Raw genomic sequence first — 14269 nt, 5'->3', positions numbered from 1 at the left:
AAAGTACAATCAGTTACTGGCTATCAAGGTAACGCTTATCAATGTTTTATAAGAATAAGATATTTAATCATTGAATGGGTTTAAACATGAAAAAACCCAAACTGGACAAAATTTTAAAAGTCTAGTACATTTAAAGTAACTTACCATAACTATTTGCTAGATAATAAGAGCAAGAGACCACAACACTTTAATTACTAAGGAAAACCCCTAAATTTAGGAATAATTATGAGAAAAAAACCTAAGTTTTGATCCATCAAATCAGATATTTAGTATACTGAAAATTATACACAACAAATATGGTATACATATAATATGTGATACCTTATGATATAAAATTTTTTTTTTACTTTAATGTATACAAATGCACTTAGTTTTGCCACTAAACTCAGCCATCAACACAATTTAACTTTGGTAGATTACCTACCACTACCAGTAAACATTACTAACTGTTAGAAATAATTCATATTTTATAAATAAAGAATACTTCTGATCACCTACATTTTTAGACTGCTATACTTTTAGACACGTGTCAAAGAAAAAAATTTCTTTACTTACATTTTATTTTTTTTTCTAATATTGAAAAACATTAAACCAAATATTCTTTGTCTTGTTTGTTTAAAAATGATTTTAGCTTGTGATCCTCCTTTGCAAAGAGACTACAAACTCTGTAGAAACTTTATGCCACTTCTAAAAGTTAGCTTTCAAGTAAATAAGTTTTTAGTATAAAATGGGATCAAGATTAAATAGAAAAATCACCATCTGGCAACCATCACAGTAATAATTCAGCCAAGAAATATCATCAGATGCTAAAATCAGAGGATGGTTTGATGAGAAGCAGTATGTTTATAGTCTTCAAGTACTCTTTTAGATCAGACTACTTATTGATTATAAAAACAAATAAAAAACACTTACTATTAATTTCAAAGGGACAAAGAATAATGTTGTAACGGAGAGACCTAGCAGACAGAAACTTAATGAAGAGATCACACCAATAGGGACAAATCAAATCAAATCAAAGGCAATATATATCCAATATTTAATCTCTGGTATAGGATACAAAAAGAACACATCAATCCTTCTGGGATAGTCCTACTGAAAATGTACTACTTGAATCCAATCATGAAGAAACATAAAAAAAAACCCCAACAAACTGAAGTATGTTCTATACAATAACTTATCTATGTAATATTTAAAATTTATCTATTATGAAAGTCAAGAAAAGGCTCAAAAACGGTTCCAGATTGAAGAAGACCAAAGAAACATGACAACTAAATCTAATTTACATATAGATCCATTTGATAAAAGGCAAACCTTGGTGATACAGGAAAATGTAGTAGTGTAAGAAATATATATTGGAATATTTGGGGACGAATGGGCAGTAATTTAACAATTTCCTCTCAAATGGTTCAAAAAATATGTTTGTACTATTCTTACCAAACTGAAAAACTAATATTAATTATTTTTACCATTTTCAATACTAGTCCCATTTTCCTCTGGATCTGACAGGTTTCTAAAATAATCATCTACTTTTGGGGTTGTTTTTTTTGGAGAACAAGGTTCCAGTGGGCTTGGGAGAGCACAAGATTTATGAGAATTTTCAGAAGTACTACCAAGATTAGAGACTAGGGACTAACAGAAGGAAGAAAGAAAATATATTAAGGAAAAATGGAACCTATTACCATTCAGGCTATCCTCTGGACACGTACAAATAGATCTGTAGCAAGTTTAAAATATGTGCTTTCCCAGAAAGATGCCGGCTACACAAAGCAGTGGTAAAGTATATCACAATATGTAGCTTCAAGAATTGTTACTTTTACCAGAAAGCAGAAGTCTAAAAGCCCATTCTGCCACAGTTAGATAAAATGTTTTAAATTTTACTGTTTAATTTCTACATTGTAATATTTCAGAATGTACCAATTTTTTAAAAAGTAGGTACTCCTATTTTAAAGCAAGCAATTAAATATTGGCAATATCTACAAATATATTTTTCAATATACTACCATTTTTAAAAAGCAGTTTCTTTAATATGATTTCCCTGAATTTGATGGGTAAGAATTTCTTAAGATGGGGTTAAAGAATGCAGAAAAATAAAGACATACAAATTCCTGAGCTCTACTCTAAACTCAAATCGGTTTTTAACAAAACCTGCAATAAAATCTACTTTTAGGTTTTGTAAATACTACTTGTGCAGAAAAGAGTTAATATAGTAGGGCTGAGTCGGTTATCTCTAGATGTGTTGGCTTGTTGGCATCTGATCACTAACTAAGCTTTTGAGTCAGCTCTTAACCACTTCCCAGACTGAAGAGTGGCACACTGTGCTTGAGTTGTCTGTACAAATAATGTAGTTTATGATGATTCCCTGCTTTCCTCGTGGGAGTCCATAATTTTGGTATGTGCTAAAGTAGAAGGTGCCTATGAACTGACTCCAATAAAAACTCTGGGCAACTGAATGCTGGAGCCTCGCTGGTAGAAAACATTTCAGACTTGTGATAACTCTTTGCTAGGGGAATAAACCATGTCGCATGTGACCACACTGGACCTTCAGATTTCACCCCATGTGCCTTCTGTTTACTTATTTTGCTTTGCATCATTTTGCTGAGTCCTTTGAGTTTTCCTAGTGAATCATGAAACCTGGGGTAATCTTCGGATACCTCTACACCACTTTAATGTATAAAATTCCTTCTGCAAAGTTCCAAGTATTTCAATGAATTGTTATATATACATTAACAACATGTAAATTGATTACTTTAAGATGACAGAAGCTTAAAGTAAGCCCTATATGACTCACAAAATTATTTACTTTTTGAACTACTATTAAAACAATATTCAAAAGATAATTTAACATTCATTTTCTCAAAGTTCAAATTAACTATTTTAACTATAAGTATAGTTAATTTGAGATTTTATTACATGTTTAATTATTTGTAATTCCAGCCAAATTAAACCCATCCTTTTCCTCATAAAGAAACAGAAAAACAAACCAAATGCATACACAAAACAGTTTATTGTCCATCACAATTTACGTAGTGTTTAAAGTGATACATTCTTACCATGTGGAGTGATTGTCTGTACAGGTTTAGTAGGGGACCTCACATTCCATATAGTCAAGGTGCCATCGGAATGACTGCAAATAAATTGTTTTCCTTCATGATGCCAAGCCACAGAGTGGATAGCCTATAGAAAAGGGGTGCACAATTCCATTTTTAAAAACAAAAATTTAAACATCAGGCTACTCATAATTGGTATTGTAATTAATTTTCAAATCTCAGAGCAAAGGCGGGGTTGGGTGGGTGGGAAGAGATAAATTAAAGAACTTAGTCAATGGGGATCAATGGGGGATTGCATATGTAATACTTTCAACAATAAAAATTAAAAAAATAAAGCAAATATAGAACAAAAAAAATTTTTTTGGATTTCTAAAACTGAAGACAATATGTTAACTTTACATTCCCATAGTAATTTAATTTTCTAGCAATACAAATGAGAATTTAGTATTGACACTATTTTGACTGTTTTTACTTTATTTACTCCCTAAACCAGTTCCATTGATTTTTTTTTTTAGAGAGAGTGGAAGAGAGAGGGAAAGACAGAGAGAAACATTGATATGAGAGAAACACATCCGTAGGTTGCTTCCTGCACGTGCCCTGACCAGGGCCCGCGCTGGGCAGGAGCCTACAAGTGAGGTGCATGCATTTGACCAGAATTGAACCTGGGACCCTTAGGTCTGCAGGCCAACACACTATCCACTGAGCAACCAGCTAGGGTTCTTTTAAATTATTTTATTTTTTGCTAATCCTCAATCCAGGATATTTTTTCCATTGATTTTTTTAGAAGAGAGAGAGGGAGGGCTGGAAAGAGAAGGGAGGAGAGAGAGAGAGAGAAAGAAAGAGAGAGACACTGATGTGAGAGAGACACATCAATTGGCTGCCTCCTGCATGGGCCCCTTACTGGGACTAGGCATCAAATCTTCAACCCAGGTACATGCCCTTGACCTGGAATCAAGCCCTCAACCCTTTGGTCTGGGAACTGACACTCTAACCATTTAGCAACACTGTCCAGGGGTTATTATATATTCTTATGTAGTATATATATAGTATTTTATGTATACATGTATGTTTATGTGTATAATAAATGCCACATAAATTATCTATATATATAAAAGTTAAGCAACTGGACCGGTCGCTATGACTCGCATTGCGGTGGCCAAGCAGCCCGATCACCCCCCAACCTCCCACGGCCCCTTCCCGAGGCCGGCCCAGCCCTTGATCAACCCCTACAACCCCGATCAAGGGCAGGGCCAGCCAACCTCCCATGGCCCCTCCCCTTGGCCGGCCTGGCCCCAATCAGCTTTCCCACCCGATCTGGGGTTGGCCGGTTGGCCAACCTCCTGCATCCCCTCCCCCGTGCTGGCCCAGCCCCAATCGGCCCCCATTCAGGGCAGGCGGCCAGACCCCACCGGTGCATGAATTCATGCATTGGTCCCTAGTGTATGTATAAATCATACAATTATACCTTTTCATTAGTGTTCTTAGGAAAATGAAGTAGTAATTTGTGTTAACAAAATAGAAATAACAAATCTCATTAACCAAATCTGTCACATGCTCAGAATTAAAAGATTAATTTGGAGCAAATCTGAATAATTCATTGGAGAAGATATGAGATATAAAGTAAAAAGGATTACGTGGGGTTGAGAAATTTTGTGTGTAAGTTGGCTTTTTTTTTTTCTCCAAGAGAATATAAAATTTCCAGGAGATTCTAAACAGGTAACTTGATTTTGAAAAGATAACATAGAAAACTAGAGATAGAAATGATTAAGAGGAATGGATAAGAAAGAGCTCAAGGGCAGAATAAATGGAAAGGAGAAGAGCAAATAAATGAGAGACGTTCAAAAGTTGTTGGAAAAGATGAATTCAGGGTAGAGGGCAAAAAATGGAGAGAAGGAGGTAAGATGATATAGCTGTTGGAATAAGCCACAAAGGAGCAGTATATAAAATTCCAAAAGTTCTTTAAAAGATGTACTAACAAAAAAAAATCTTAACTATAAAAACGGTCATGAAGCAGTTAATAAATTAAGAACCTCAGTTTTTTATCCTTGATAATATTTAAAAAAAAACAAAAGAACTGTCTACTCTGAGACATTCTTTAGAAAGTAATATCTAATTATTAGGCTTGATAAAAGTAGTACATATGATGCTTTCTCCTATTCATATAAGAGGGCATCTTGAAAAAATAATATTCTAGAAAGAGAACTGGCTATTTATCAAATTTTACACTCACTAACTCAAAATAAAGGCAAAATTAAATAAATTCCCTACATGCTGGTTTTGAAAATTAATCAGTATTATTAGAATCACTTAACACTAAAAGTTTTATACATCGTGGTATAGCTGCTCTTATATTATATATATACTGATTAACATTTTAGCAGACTTACACAAAAAACAATTTCTGTTCTCCTAGAAAACAAATTTATTTAATATTCAATTCAAAAGCAACATTGATTCCTAGTGTTAATCATATACTGTAGCTAAAACCCTTAGAAAAATATGAACAAAATGATAAAATAAAAAGAATTAATTTTATTATGTAGATGATTTCAATACTGAAAAAGGTCTAGTTTTGTTTATTATTCTCACATAATCAAATAATAAGGTAAGTGCTTAGAGCACTGAATGAATTATTTCTTGAATCTATGAATAATCCATTAAATTGTATAGTTTTGGCCCTAGCATCTTAACTTTTAAACATTTCAATATTAGTTCCACTACAGATGGGAGACAGCAGTAATACTGTATAATTGAACATGATAATTACTGAAAAATACATTTCGTAAGATAGTTGATAAATTACATATTGAATATTAAGTGATTTACAGTTTTTTTCTCTATTAAGATTTTAAACAGGCACGAATTACCACTCTGCAGTAATATATCTAGACTTTGAATGTCACTGACTTCTAATATCACACAAACTAACATTCCATCGGATAGAAGAGCAACAGCATTATCTATAAAGTAATCTTGCTAAAAGTGAAAAATGAACCTGAGTTTAATCAAGTCTCAGTAAACTATCCAATTTATAGGATATATGAGGGTTAAAAATAGGTTAAACACAATAGCATGCAGCCAGAAAAATCCATTCTTTGGGAGACTATCTTCAACAAATGGCAAAAAAAGAAGAAATAAGGTAATGAAGTAAAAAAAGAGAAGAGAGCCCTAGCTGGTTTGGCTCAGTGGATAGAGCATTGGCCTGTGGACTGGAGGATCCCAGGTCCGATTCCAGTCAAGGGCACATGCCGGGGTTATGGGCTCCATCCCCAGTAGGGGGCGTGAAGGAGGCAGCGATCAATGATTCTCTCACATCATTGATCTTTCTATTTCTCTCTCCCTCTCCCTTCATCTCTAAAATCAATAAAAATATATTTTAAAAAAAGGGGGGGAGGAGAGGTCTACAGTTTAAAAGAGACTTAAAAGAATTACTTTTACTATGTAGACTTTGATTTCAATACTGAAAAAGTCTAGCTTTGTTTATTATTCTCACATAAATAATAAGGTAAGTGCTTAGAGCACTGAATGAATTATCGATCTATATTTGGGTCTTAAAACAAGCAACAATAAATGTCTACAGAAAGCATGTCAAACAGCCCAGCCAATATAACGGTATATAAGAAACGTTTAATAAAAATTTCATAAGTTAGTTTTTACAATATTCTGTTATACATAATCTATATATATATATAAAAGCCTAAACAACTGTCCGACTGGTAACTATGATGTGCACTGACCACCAGGGGGCAGACGCTCAATGCAGGAGCTTCCGAGCTGCGGTTAATTGGTAGCTGCGGTTCTTGGGTGACGCACCCGGAACCAGAGAGGAGGGAGCCCGATTCTGGGGTGCGTCACCCATGAACCGCCCTCTCACAATCCAGGACCCCTCGGGGGATGTGGGAGAGCTGGTTACGGCCCAATCCCCATAGGCCAGGCCGAGGCCCCACCAGTGCACAAATCCATGCACCAGGCCTCTAGTATTAATAACAAACTACAAAGTTCACTAATGACTGATTACTATAATCGTATTGCATTCATTTCCCTTATGCGTCTTACATGCAAGCGCACCATTTCTCTCCACTAATACAAGCAGTGAATATTTTTGCAGCTGACTGCCATGTTGTTAGTCTTGTACTGACTTGTTTGGTGTGCGCAACAGGAAATATTTTGCTTTTGGAGAACAAGAAAAATAGGTTTATTTGCATTATGCTTATTAATTTATGCAGTTATTCAGTGTCTGGTAAGTTAATGTTCAAGAAAAAAATATTAATTTTTATTAAAATGTTCTATTATTTTACATTAACGTTTACTCATTTATTTCAGCCCTTTGTATTCAGCATGTCTCTATAGAAACAAACCTACGTTTCTATGAAAATTGAAGCTTTTGCCCTAGCCAATTTGGCTCAGTGGATTCTGTCGGCCTGTGGATTGAAAGGTTCCAGGTTCAATTCTGGTCAAGAGCACGTGCCTGGGTTGCCGGCTTGATCCCTAGTGGAAGGCATGCAGGAGGCAGCTGATCAATGATTCTCTCTCATCATTAATGATTCTCTCTCTCTCTCTTCCTCTCCCCTCCTCTCTGAAATCACTAAGAATATATTTAAAACAAAAATTGAAGCTTTTGTTTTTTTTGCAACCCACATAAACTTAAATCTTGTTTATTTGGCTGGTGTTAGCCTTTGAGTTTGACATGCTTGGTCTACAGCGTATTACAATCATTTGTATAAGATAAAAATACAATGTTTATTAATTGGCTTGTAAATGTATAGAATAACCGCAAAAATACATGAAAAATTGGAAACACTAGTACTTGGTGTAAGAGAATTGAATGGCCAGATGACAGGGGTGAGAAGGAGATTTTTTTTTATATCTTTTGAGCTATGTGAATATATTAGCTATTATAGAAAAAAAATGTGGTGTGTTTTATTGCAGTTATAAAGGTTGTCTAAACTAAAATCAGCAAGTTCTTAGAAAAGCTGCTCTGAACTAGAGAAATGACAACATCTTTTGATTAAAAAAAATGTTATTACCTCATCATATGTGTATCTGTAGTCGCCTTTTTTTGATTTGAGGTCCCATAAAACTACTGTTCCAGATTCAAAGCCAATCAAAAGCTGTAATAAAAGAAAATGCCACATTAGGAATGGTAGTAATCACATGAAGCATTTATTTTCTGACAAGAAAGATAACAATTATCATTAATATGCATCCAATATAAAATTATAATATAATTAAACATCTGCATTGTTAATTACTAATCACATAGATCACAAATGAGAATACTATATTTCATATTTATATGCATTTTATGATTAGGGACTCAATATATATCATACAAGTTTTTTGAGAAAGAAAACTACCATTTTGAAGTCCTCAGTGTACATTTTAATTACTATAATAAATTAACAATACAAGTTAACATTTGTATGTGCTTTAAAGTTCACAAACTTTCGTAATTCAACATATTATCAGGTAATCTCATTTATTTATCTACATATTAATTAGTTCTAAATTATATCCAGCCTAGATCCTTCTCATGAGATTTAGACTCATAATTCCAGTGGCCACATCTCCACTTATCTACTCAAGACAAACCTCAAAGTAAATGTGTCCAAAGTGAATTCATTATTTTCTTCCCTATCTTCCTCTGGTATTCTCTGGTTGCAGTGTCTCTCTCACCATTTTTTATCTCAACATTCATTAAGTTGCTCAGACAAAAATCTTGGGGTCATGTTAACTCTGGTTCCCCCAACCCCCATCAGGTAAAATCATCAAATAATTTTAAAATTACATTCTATCATCTCTCTAACTTACTCTCCTCCACCTCCAATACCTTACTCCAAGACATAAAATCTCTGGGATGATCACTTTATAATGTATATAAATTACTATGTTGTACACCTGAAACTAAGTGGATATAATACTGTATGTCAACTATAACTGGAAAATAAGACACAAAGATCTCTTTTCTGGTCTCTTACTCTACCTGATTCCAAGTCTTGCCCCCTTTTTTAACCCATTCCTTATTGTAGTTAGAGTAATAGTTCTAAAATGCAAACCTGATCATGTCATATGTGCTTTTATTTAAAACTTTTTTAGGATAAAGTCCAAACTAAATATGACTTACAAGATTCACCATGGTCTGTCTTCTGCTTACCTCTCCAGCTTTATCCATTACCACACACTTAGTACCCAATAAACTCCAGACCATCTTTTAGCTCATGCTCTCTCTTACCCTGGAGCCTTTGCACATGCTGTCTTTCTACCTGGGCCACCCTACTTGAATGTCATGTTCTGCCAGACTAATCCTACTAACTCTTCAGATATCCTCTGAGCTATCACTCACTTCCTCTGTGAAGCCTTTCTTGACCTACCAAATGTAAGTCAGCGCCTTTACTATGTGCTCCAACAGTACTCTGTACTATTTTTAATCTGAAGGGTCACCACACAATATAATAATGGCCCTTGTCTTATCTGAATTCTCTTTCAGATAATGACACTGGCCTATTTAAGGAAGGATTGATTTTATCTTATTCACCACTATACTTCTTACGTAAGACACAGGGACTGATCCATTGTAGATACTTAATAAATCTTCGTGAATGAATAAATTTCAGAATGGAATGCATGTTCTTGCCTTATAAACTGTCTGCTGCTTATCCAACTTCTGCTGTCCACCTAGTACAGTGATGGTGAACCTTTTGCACATTTTTAAGTATCAGTTTAGTTGCTTCCTTGGGTAAGCCTACCCAATTCCTCTAGAAAAACAGAGATGCAACAACTCCTGTACTAGTACATGCATTTCATCTATATGTCTCTAATAGCGGCCTAGTACATGTTAGACACTCAACTAGTTGTTTAATGAATGCATAAGTAATTAGTAGGTAGTTGATAACCATTCATGTAATCTGAGATATGAACAAAGTTTGAGGAAGAACCAGTAATTTTAATGAAATAGCAATTTAGTAGATTTCAGTCTACAGTGCATTTGTAGGAGCCAGTTATTGAGGCTAACAAAAGAGGTTTTCCCTCCATGGTAGGGAGTACAGTTAATTTCTATAACCCAAACACTTTTTTCCCAGGCTACATTATATATACATATATAGATACACACACTTTCTAGGAAAAACTGGTATTTGTTTCCTTTACCTTTTCCTAGTCCTTCCAAATATCTTGGATATGTGATTATGTCACTTTCTGATGGGGGAAGAAAACTTCAGAAATAAAAAGAGACGAAAAAAGATAAAACTTAAGAATTGATGTACAGTGTAAACAGCACTCGATTGTTCAGCACTAAGCTCTCAGATGTGCCATTTAGTAGCCATGTAACTTTAATAATGTTGCCCCTCCACATCTTAGAAGCATAAAAGGGTTATAATAAACTTTAACCCTTCGAGTCAGATCTAACATCCTAAGAAACTAAGAAATCTGTGCCAACCGGTTAGACTTTAATCCCCATCATTTCCTAAGTATTAAAAAATAGAGGGGCTAAAAGTACAGTACTTAACACGTTAAGCGCCCAGTCAGTCACCGGTGACCGACACTATACTTTCTGCCAGAAGACAATAAGGATAGGCGCTTAACATGTTAAACTTGCTTGGAAGATTCTTTCAATGCTTATTCCTACTAAAATATTTTATAACTCAGAGATGTTAAGTAATTTATGTAGTGTTGACTAGTTTCCTTTTAATTATTCTATATAATAAAAGCCTAACATGCTAAGTGTCCGGTTGACCGGTCAGCCATTCAACCAAAGCGTAATAAGCTAATGATATGCTAAGGCCGCTCAACCGCTCACTATGATGTGCACTGACCACTACGGGGCAGACAGTAGACCGGTTGACCAGTTGCTATGACATGCACTGACCACCAGGGGGCAGACACTCCAACCGGTAGGTTACCTTGCTGCTGGGTCTGGCTGATCGGGACTGAACGAGACAGACTAGACACGCTCTGGAGCACTCCCATGGTCCCTCCCCAGCTGGCCAACTTCCCGTGTCTCTACCCAGCCCTGATTGGCACTATTGGGGTCCCTTGGCCTGGCCTGCGCCCTCTCACAATCAGGGACCCTTCAGGGGATGTCAGAGAGCAGTTTTTGGCCTGATCCCACAAGCCAGGCCAAGGGACCCCACTGGTGCACTAATTCATGCATGGGGCCTCTAGTTCTCTCATAAAAAGCATCATTGCATATACTGACCATGCATACAGCTCTCTACATCAATAACTGATCTATATCTTACAGAGAAAATACAGTACAATGGAGAGGACTCTGGAGTTGAAATCAGAGAAATCAGTGTTCAAAATCCCAGCTCCACCAATAACTAACTTTGTATCTCTTGACCACATAATACCTTAAAATTTCTGCCTGATCATCTGTAAAACAAGGAAGATATCTCACTTAAATTTGCTGGGAGGATCAAATGAAACAGTGTATATAATGTGTCGGCATAGTGCCTGACACAAAGTAAAATTCAATAAATGGCAGTCAATATAATCTATTCTAGCATCTTAATATTTCAAAAATGTTGAATGAGATTAGCTCCGGGAACTAAGGAGAGTTAATATAATGCAAATTTCAAAAAGTGAGGATAATATACACAGTTATACATAATTTATTTTCACAATGAATTAAGATTATATTGAGCAGTTACTATTTACACTATATTTTGAGCATATGTGAAATATAAATCTGCATAAATATTATCTCTGTGTTCACAAAGTTCTCTCGAGTTCACATATACACACATTTATAATCCAAGGCAATATGTAGTAAATACTGTAAAGCTTACACAAATAAGGTGCTAGCGAATTTAGAAGTGGGAGAAAGCATTTCTTTCAGAATTATCTGGGAAAATATCATGAAAAAAATTATCTAATCTGAGTCTTAAAATGAGGGTAGGAACCAGCCAGTGTTGCTCAGTGGTTGAGCATTGATCCACGAACCGAGAGGTAGCCTGTTGGATTCCTATTCAGGGCACATGCCTCAGTTGCAGGCTTAATCCTCAGAGGGGTACGTGCAGGAGGCAGCCAACTGATGATGTCTCTTATTGATGTTTCCGTCTCTCCCTCTCCCTTCCTCTCTCTCTAAAAATCATTGATAATAAAAAAAAATGTTTTTAAATGAGGGTAGGAATTCATTGGAGAGAGAATATCATTAAATAGAACTACCTAAAAGAATTCCAAACAGAGGGACTCACATAAACAAAGCATGGAGGCAGCAAAGAGCACTCACAAATGAGAAACAATAATTATTTGCTTCAGTATAGCATTCCGGTAAAGATGTTCTGAAAGATAATGAAGCCCAAAGCTACCGTTAAAGAAACTCTTTTTGTTAGATTCTGTAGAACCACTGAAAGCTTTTGAACAGGAGAGTAGTAAGATTAAAATGGCACTCTAGGAAGACTGATCACGAAATGATTCAAGAATGAGTTAGAATGCCTTTAACTACGTTGGTCCTAATGATATCTAATAAAAAAGAGACACTGCAAAAGAAGGATTTAAATGATTTAGTGACCAATTCAAAGTAGAAGGAAGGTTTTCAATTCTCCCATCCTGCCTCTCACCCAAAGGCTTGCCTTTCAAACAAGTATCTGTACCAAAGAAAATAAAGTGAAGATACAGGTTACTCTAATGTGCTTCATGTAGTTTCTCTCAAAACATACGATTTTATATATAAACTAGAGGCCCAATGCACGAAAATTCGTGCAAGAGTAGGCCTTCCTTCCCCCAGCTGCCAGCATGGGCTTCCCCCGGCACCCAGGACCCAGGCTTCCCTCCTCTGGCTGTAGGCAGGCACCCGGGACTGGGCTGGCATCCCTCCCGCCCTCACTTCCTCAGGAAGGATGTCTGGAAGGATGTCTGATCTAATTAACATATTACCCTTTTATTATTATAGATATAAACTAACTCCAAATAATACAGCTACCCTTTGTTTTCCCAGTGACAAATAAGAGAACAGTGTTAAACAACTACAGGCTTGACCATTCCCACTAATTGAGGAAAGGAAAAACCTGGGAAAAGTTCTTCACAAAATTTCTAAATTTCATTTCACTGATTTCTGACAGTGACAAATTTCCTGGTATTTTACATAGGTTAACATCATAAATTTACATACACATACATTCTATCTTTAAATGGAACTACCTGAAAGATTGGTTGGATTAGGAAGTAGAAATTCATGGAAAAGAAATTTTTATTATCTTTATATATATTTAACAAAACGAAATTAACAATAGCTAGATACTGCTTGCATAAAACTGGCTTCTAACTATAAAAACTTAAATAAATTTTTTAAAAATTTCTACATTATTAATCTAAGCTATTTTTTTTCTTCTCACAAATTTTTTCATTTGGAAAGTATAGTCAATTGAATTTTTTTCTTTTTTTTCTTTATTGATTAAGGTATTACATATGAGTCCTTATCCCCCCATTGCCCACCCATCCCTCACTCGTGCCCTCACCCCAAAGCAATCTATAGATTCAATGCACTCTGCATTAAAATACCTATGGCATATTTCACAGACCTAGAACGAACTCTCCAAAAATTCATCTGGAATAAAAAAAGGCCCCGAATAGCTACAGCAATCCTGAGAAAGAAGAACAAAGTAGGAGGTATCTCATATACCAGATATCAAGCTGTATTACAAAGACACTGTTCTCAAAACTGCTTGGTACTGGCACAAGTACAGACATATAGACTAATGGAATCCACCCAAACCACTATGCTCAATTAATATTTGACAGAGGGAAGAGCATACAATGGAATCAAGGCAGTCTCTTCAATAAATGATGTTGGGAAAATTGGACAGATACATGCAAAAAATGAAACTAGACCACCAACTTACACCATACACAAAAATAAACTCAAAATGGATAAAGGACTTAAACATAAGACAGAACCATAAAAAAATCTTAGAAGAACCCATAGGCAGCAAAATAACAGGTATATGTCATAGCAATGTCTTTACCCATACAGCTCCTAGGGCAATGGAAACGAAGAAGAAAATAAACAAATGGAACCACATCAAAATAAAAAGCTTCTGCACAGCAAAACAAACCATCAACAAAACGAGAAAACCCACTGTGTGGGAAAACATATTTGCCAATGTCATATCTGATTAGGGCCTAATCTCCAAAATTTATAGGGAACTCACACAACTTAACAAAAGGAAGATAAACAATCCAATCAAAAAATGGGCAAAGGACCTAAATAGACACCTTTCAAA

At 35.4% G+C, this 14269-nt stretch overlaps 1 protein-coding gene across 8 annotated transcripts in view; it reads right to left on the bottom strand.

Annotated features, from left to right (window-relative positions):
* The window catches only part of STXBP5 (syntaxin binding protein 5), a 156882-nt gene that overhangs the window by 97406 nt on the left and 45207 nt on the right, over nucleotides 1-14269 (bottom strand). For 5 of the 8 annotated variants that reach the window (XM_015561611.1, XM_015561605.1, XM_015561606.1 and 2 more), the window contains exons 6-7: nucleotides 8075-8158; nucleotides 3051-3174 (exon numbers count right to left, since the gene is read on the bottom strand). Coding sequence is in view for 6 of the 8 variants with exons in the window: in XM_015561605.1 (XP_015417091.1) it covers nucleotides 3051-3174; nucleotides 8075-8158 (208 nt within the window). In the remaining 2 variants the exon portion in view is untranslated. Of the gene's footprint in view, nucleotides 1-2576; nucleotides 2683-3050; nucleotides 3175-7115; nucleotides 7156-8074; nucleotides 8159-14269 lie in introns of those variants that run through there. The other 3 variants (XM_015561610.1, XM_015561612.1, XM_015561607.1) reach the window with 3 other exon arrangements.

Source organism: Myotis davidii, unplaced genomic scaffold, assembly GCF_000327345.1.
Source record: "Myotis davidii unplaced genomic scaffold, ASM32734v1 scaffold196, whole genome shotgun sequence".
Taxonomy (NCBI): Eukaryota; Metazoa; Chordata; class Mammalia; order Chiroptera; family Vespertilionidae; genus Myotis; species Myotis davidii.
The sequence above is the reverse complement of the archived record's forward strand: the minus strand, read 5'-3'. Positions and strand labels throughout refer to the sequence as shown.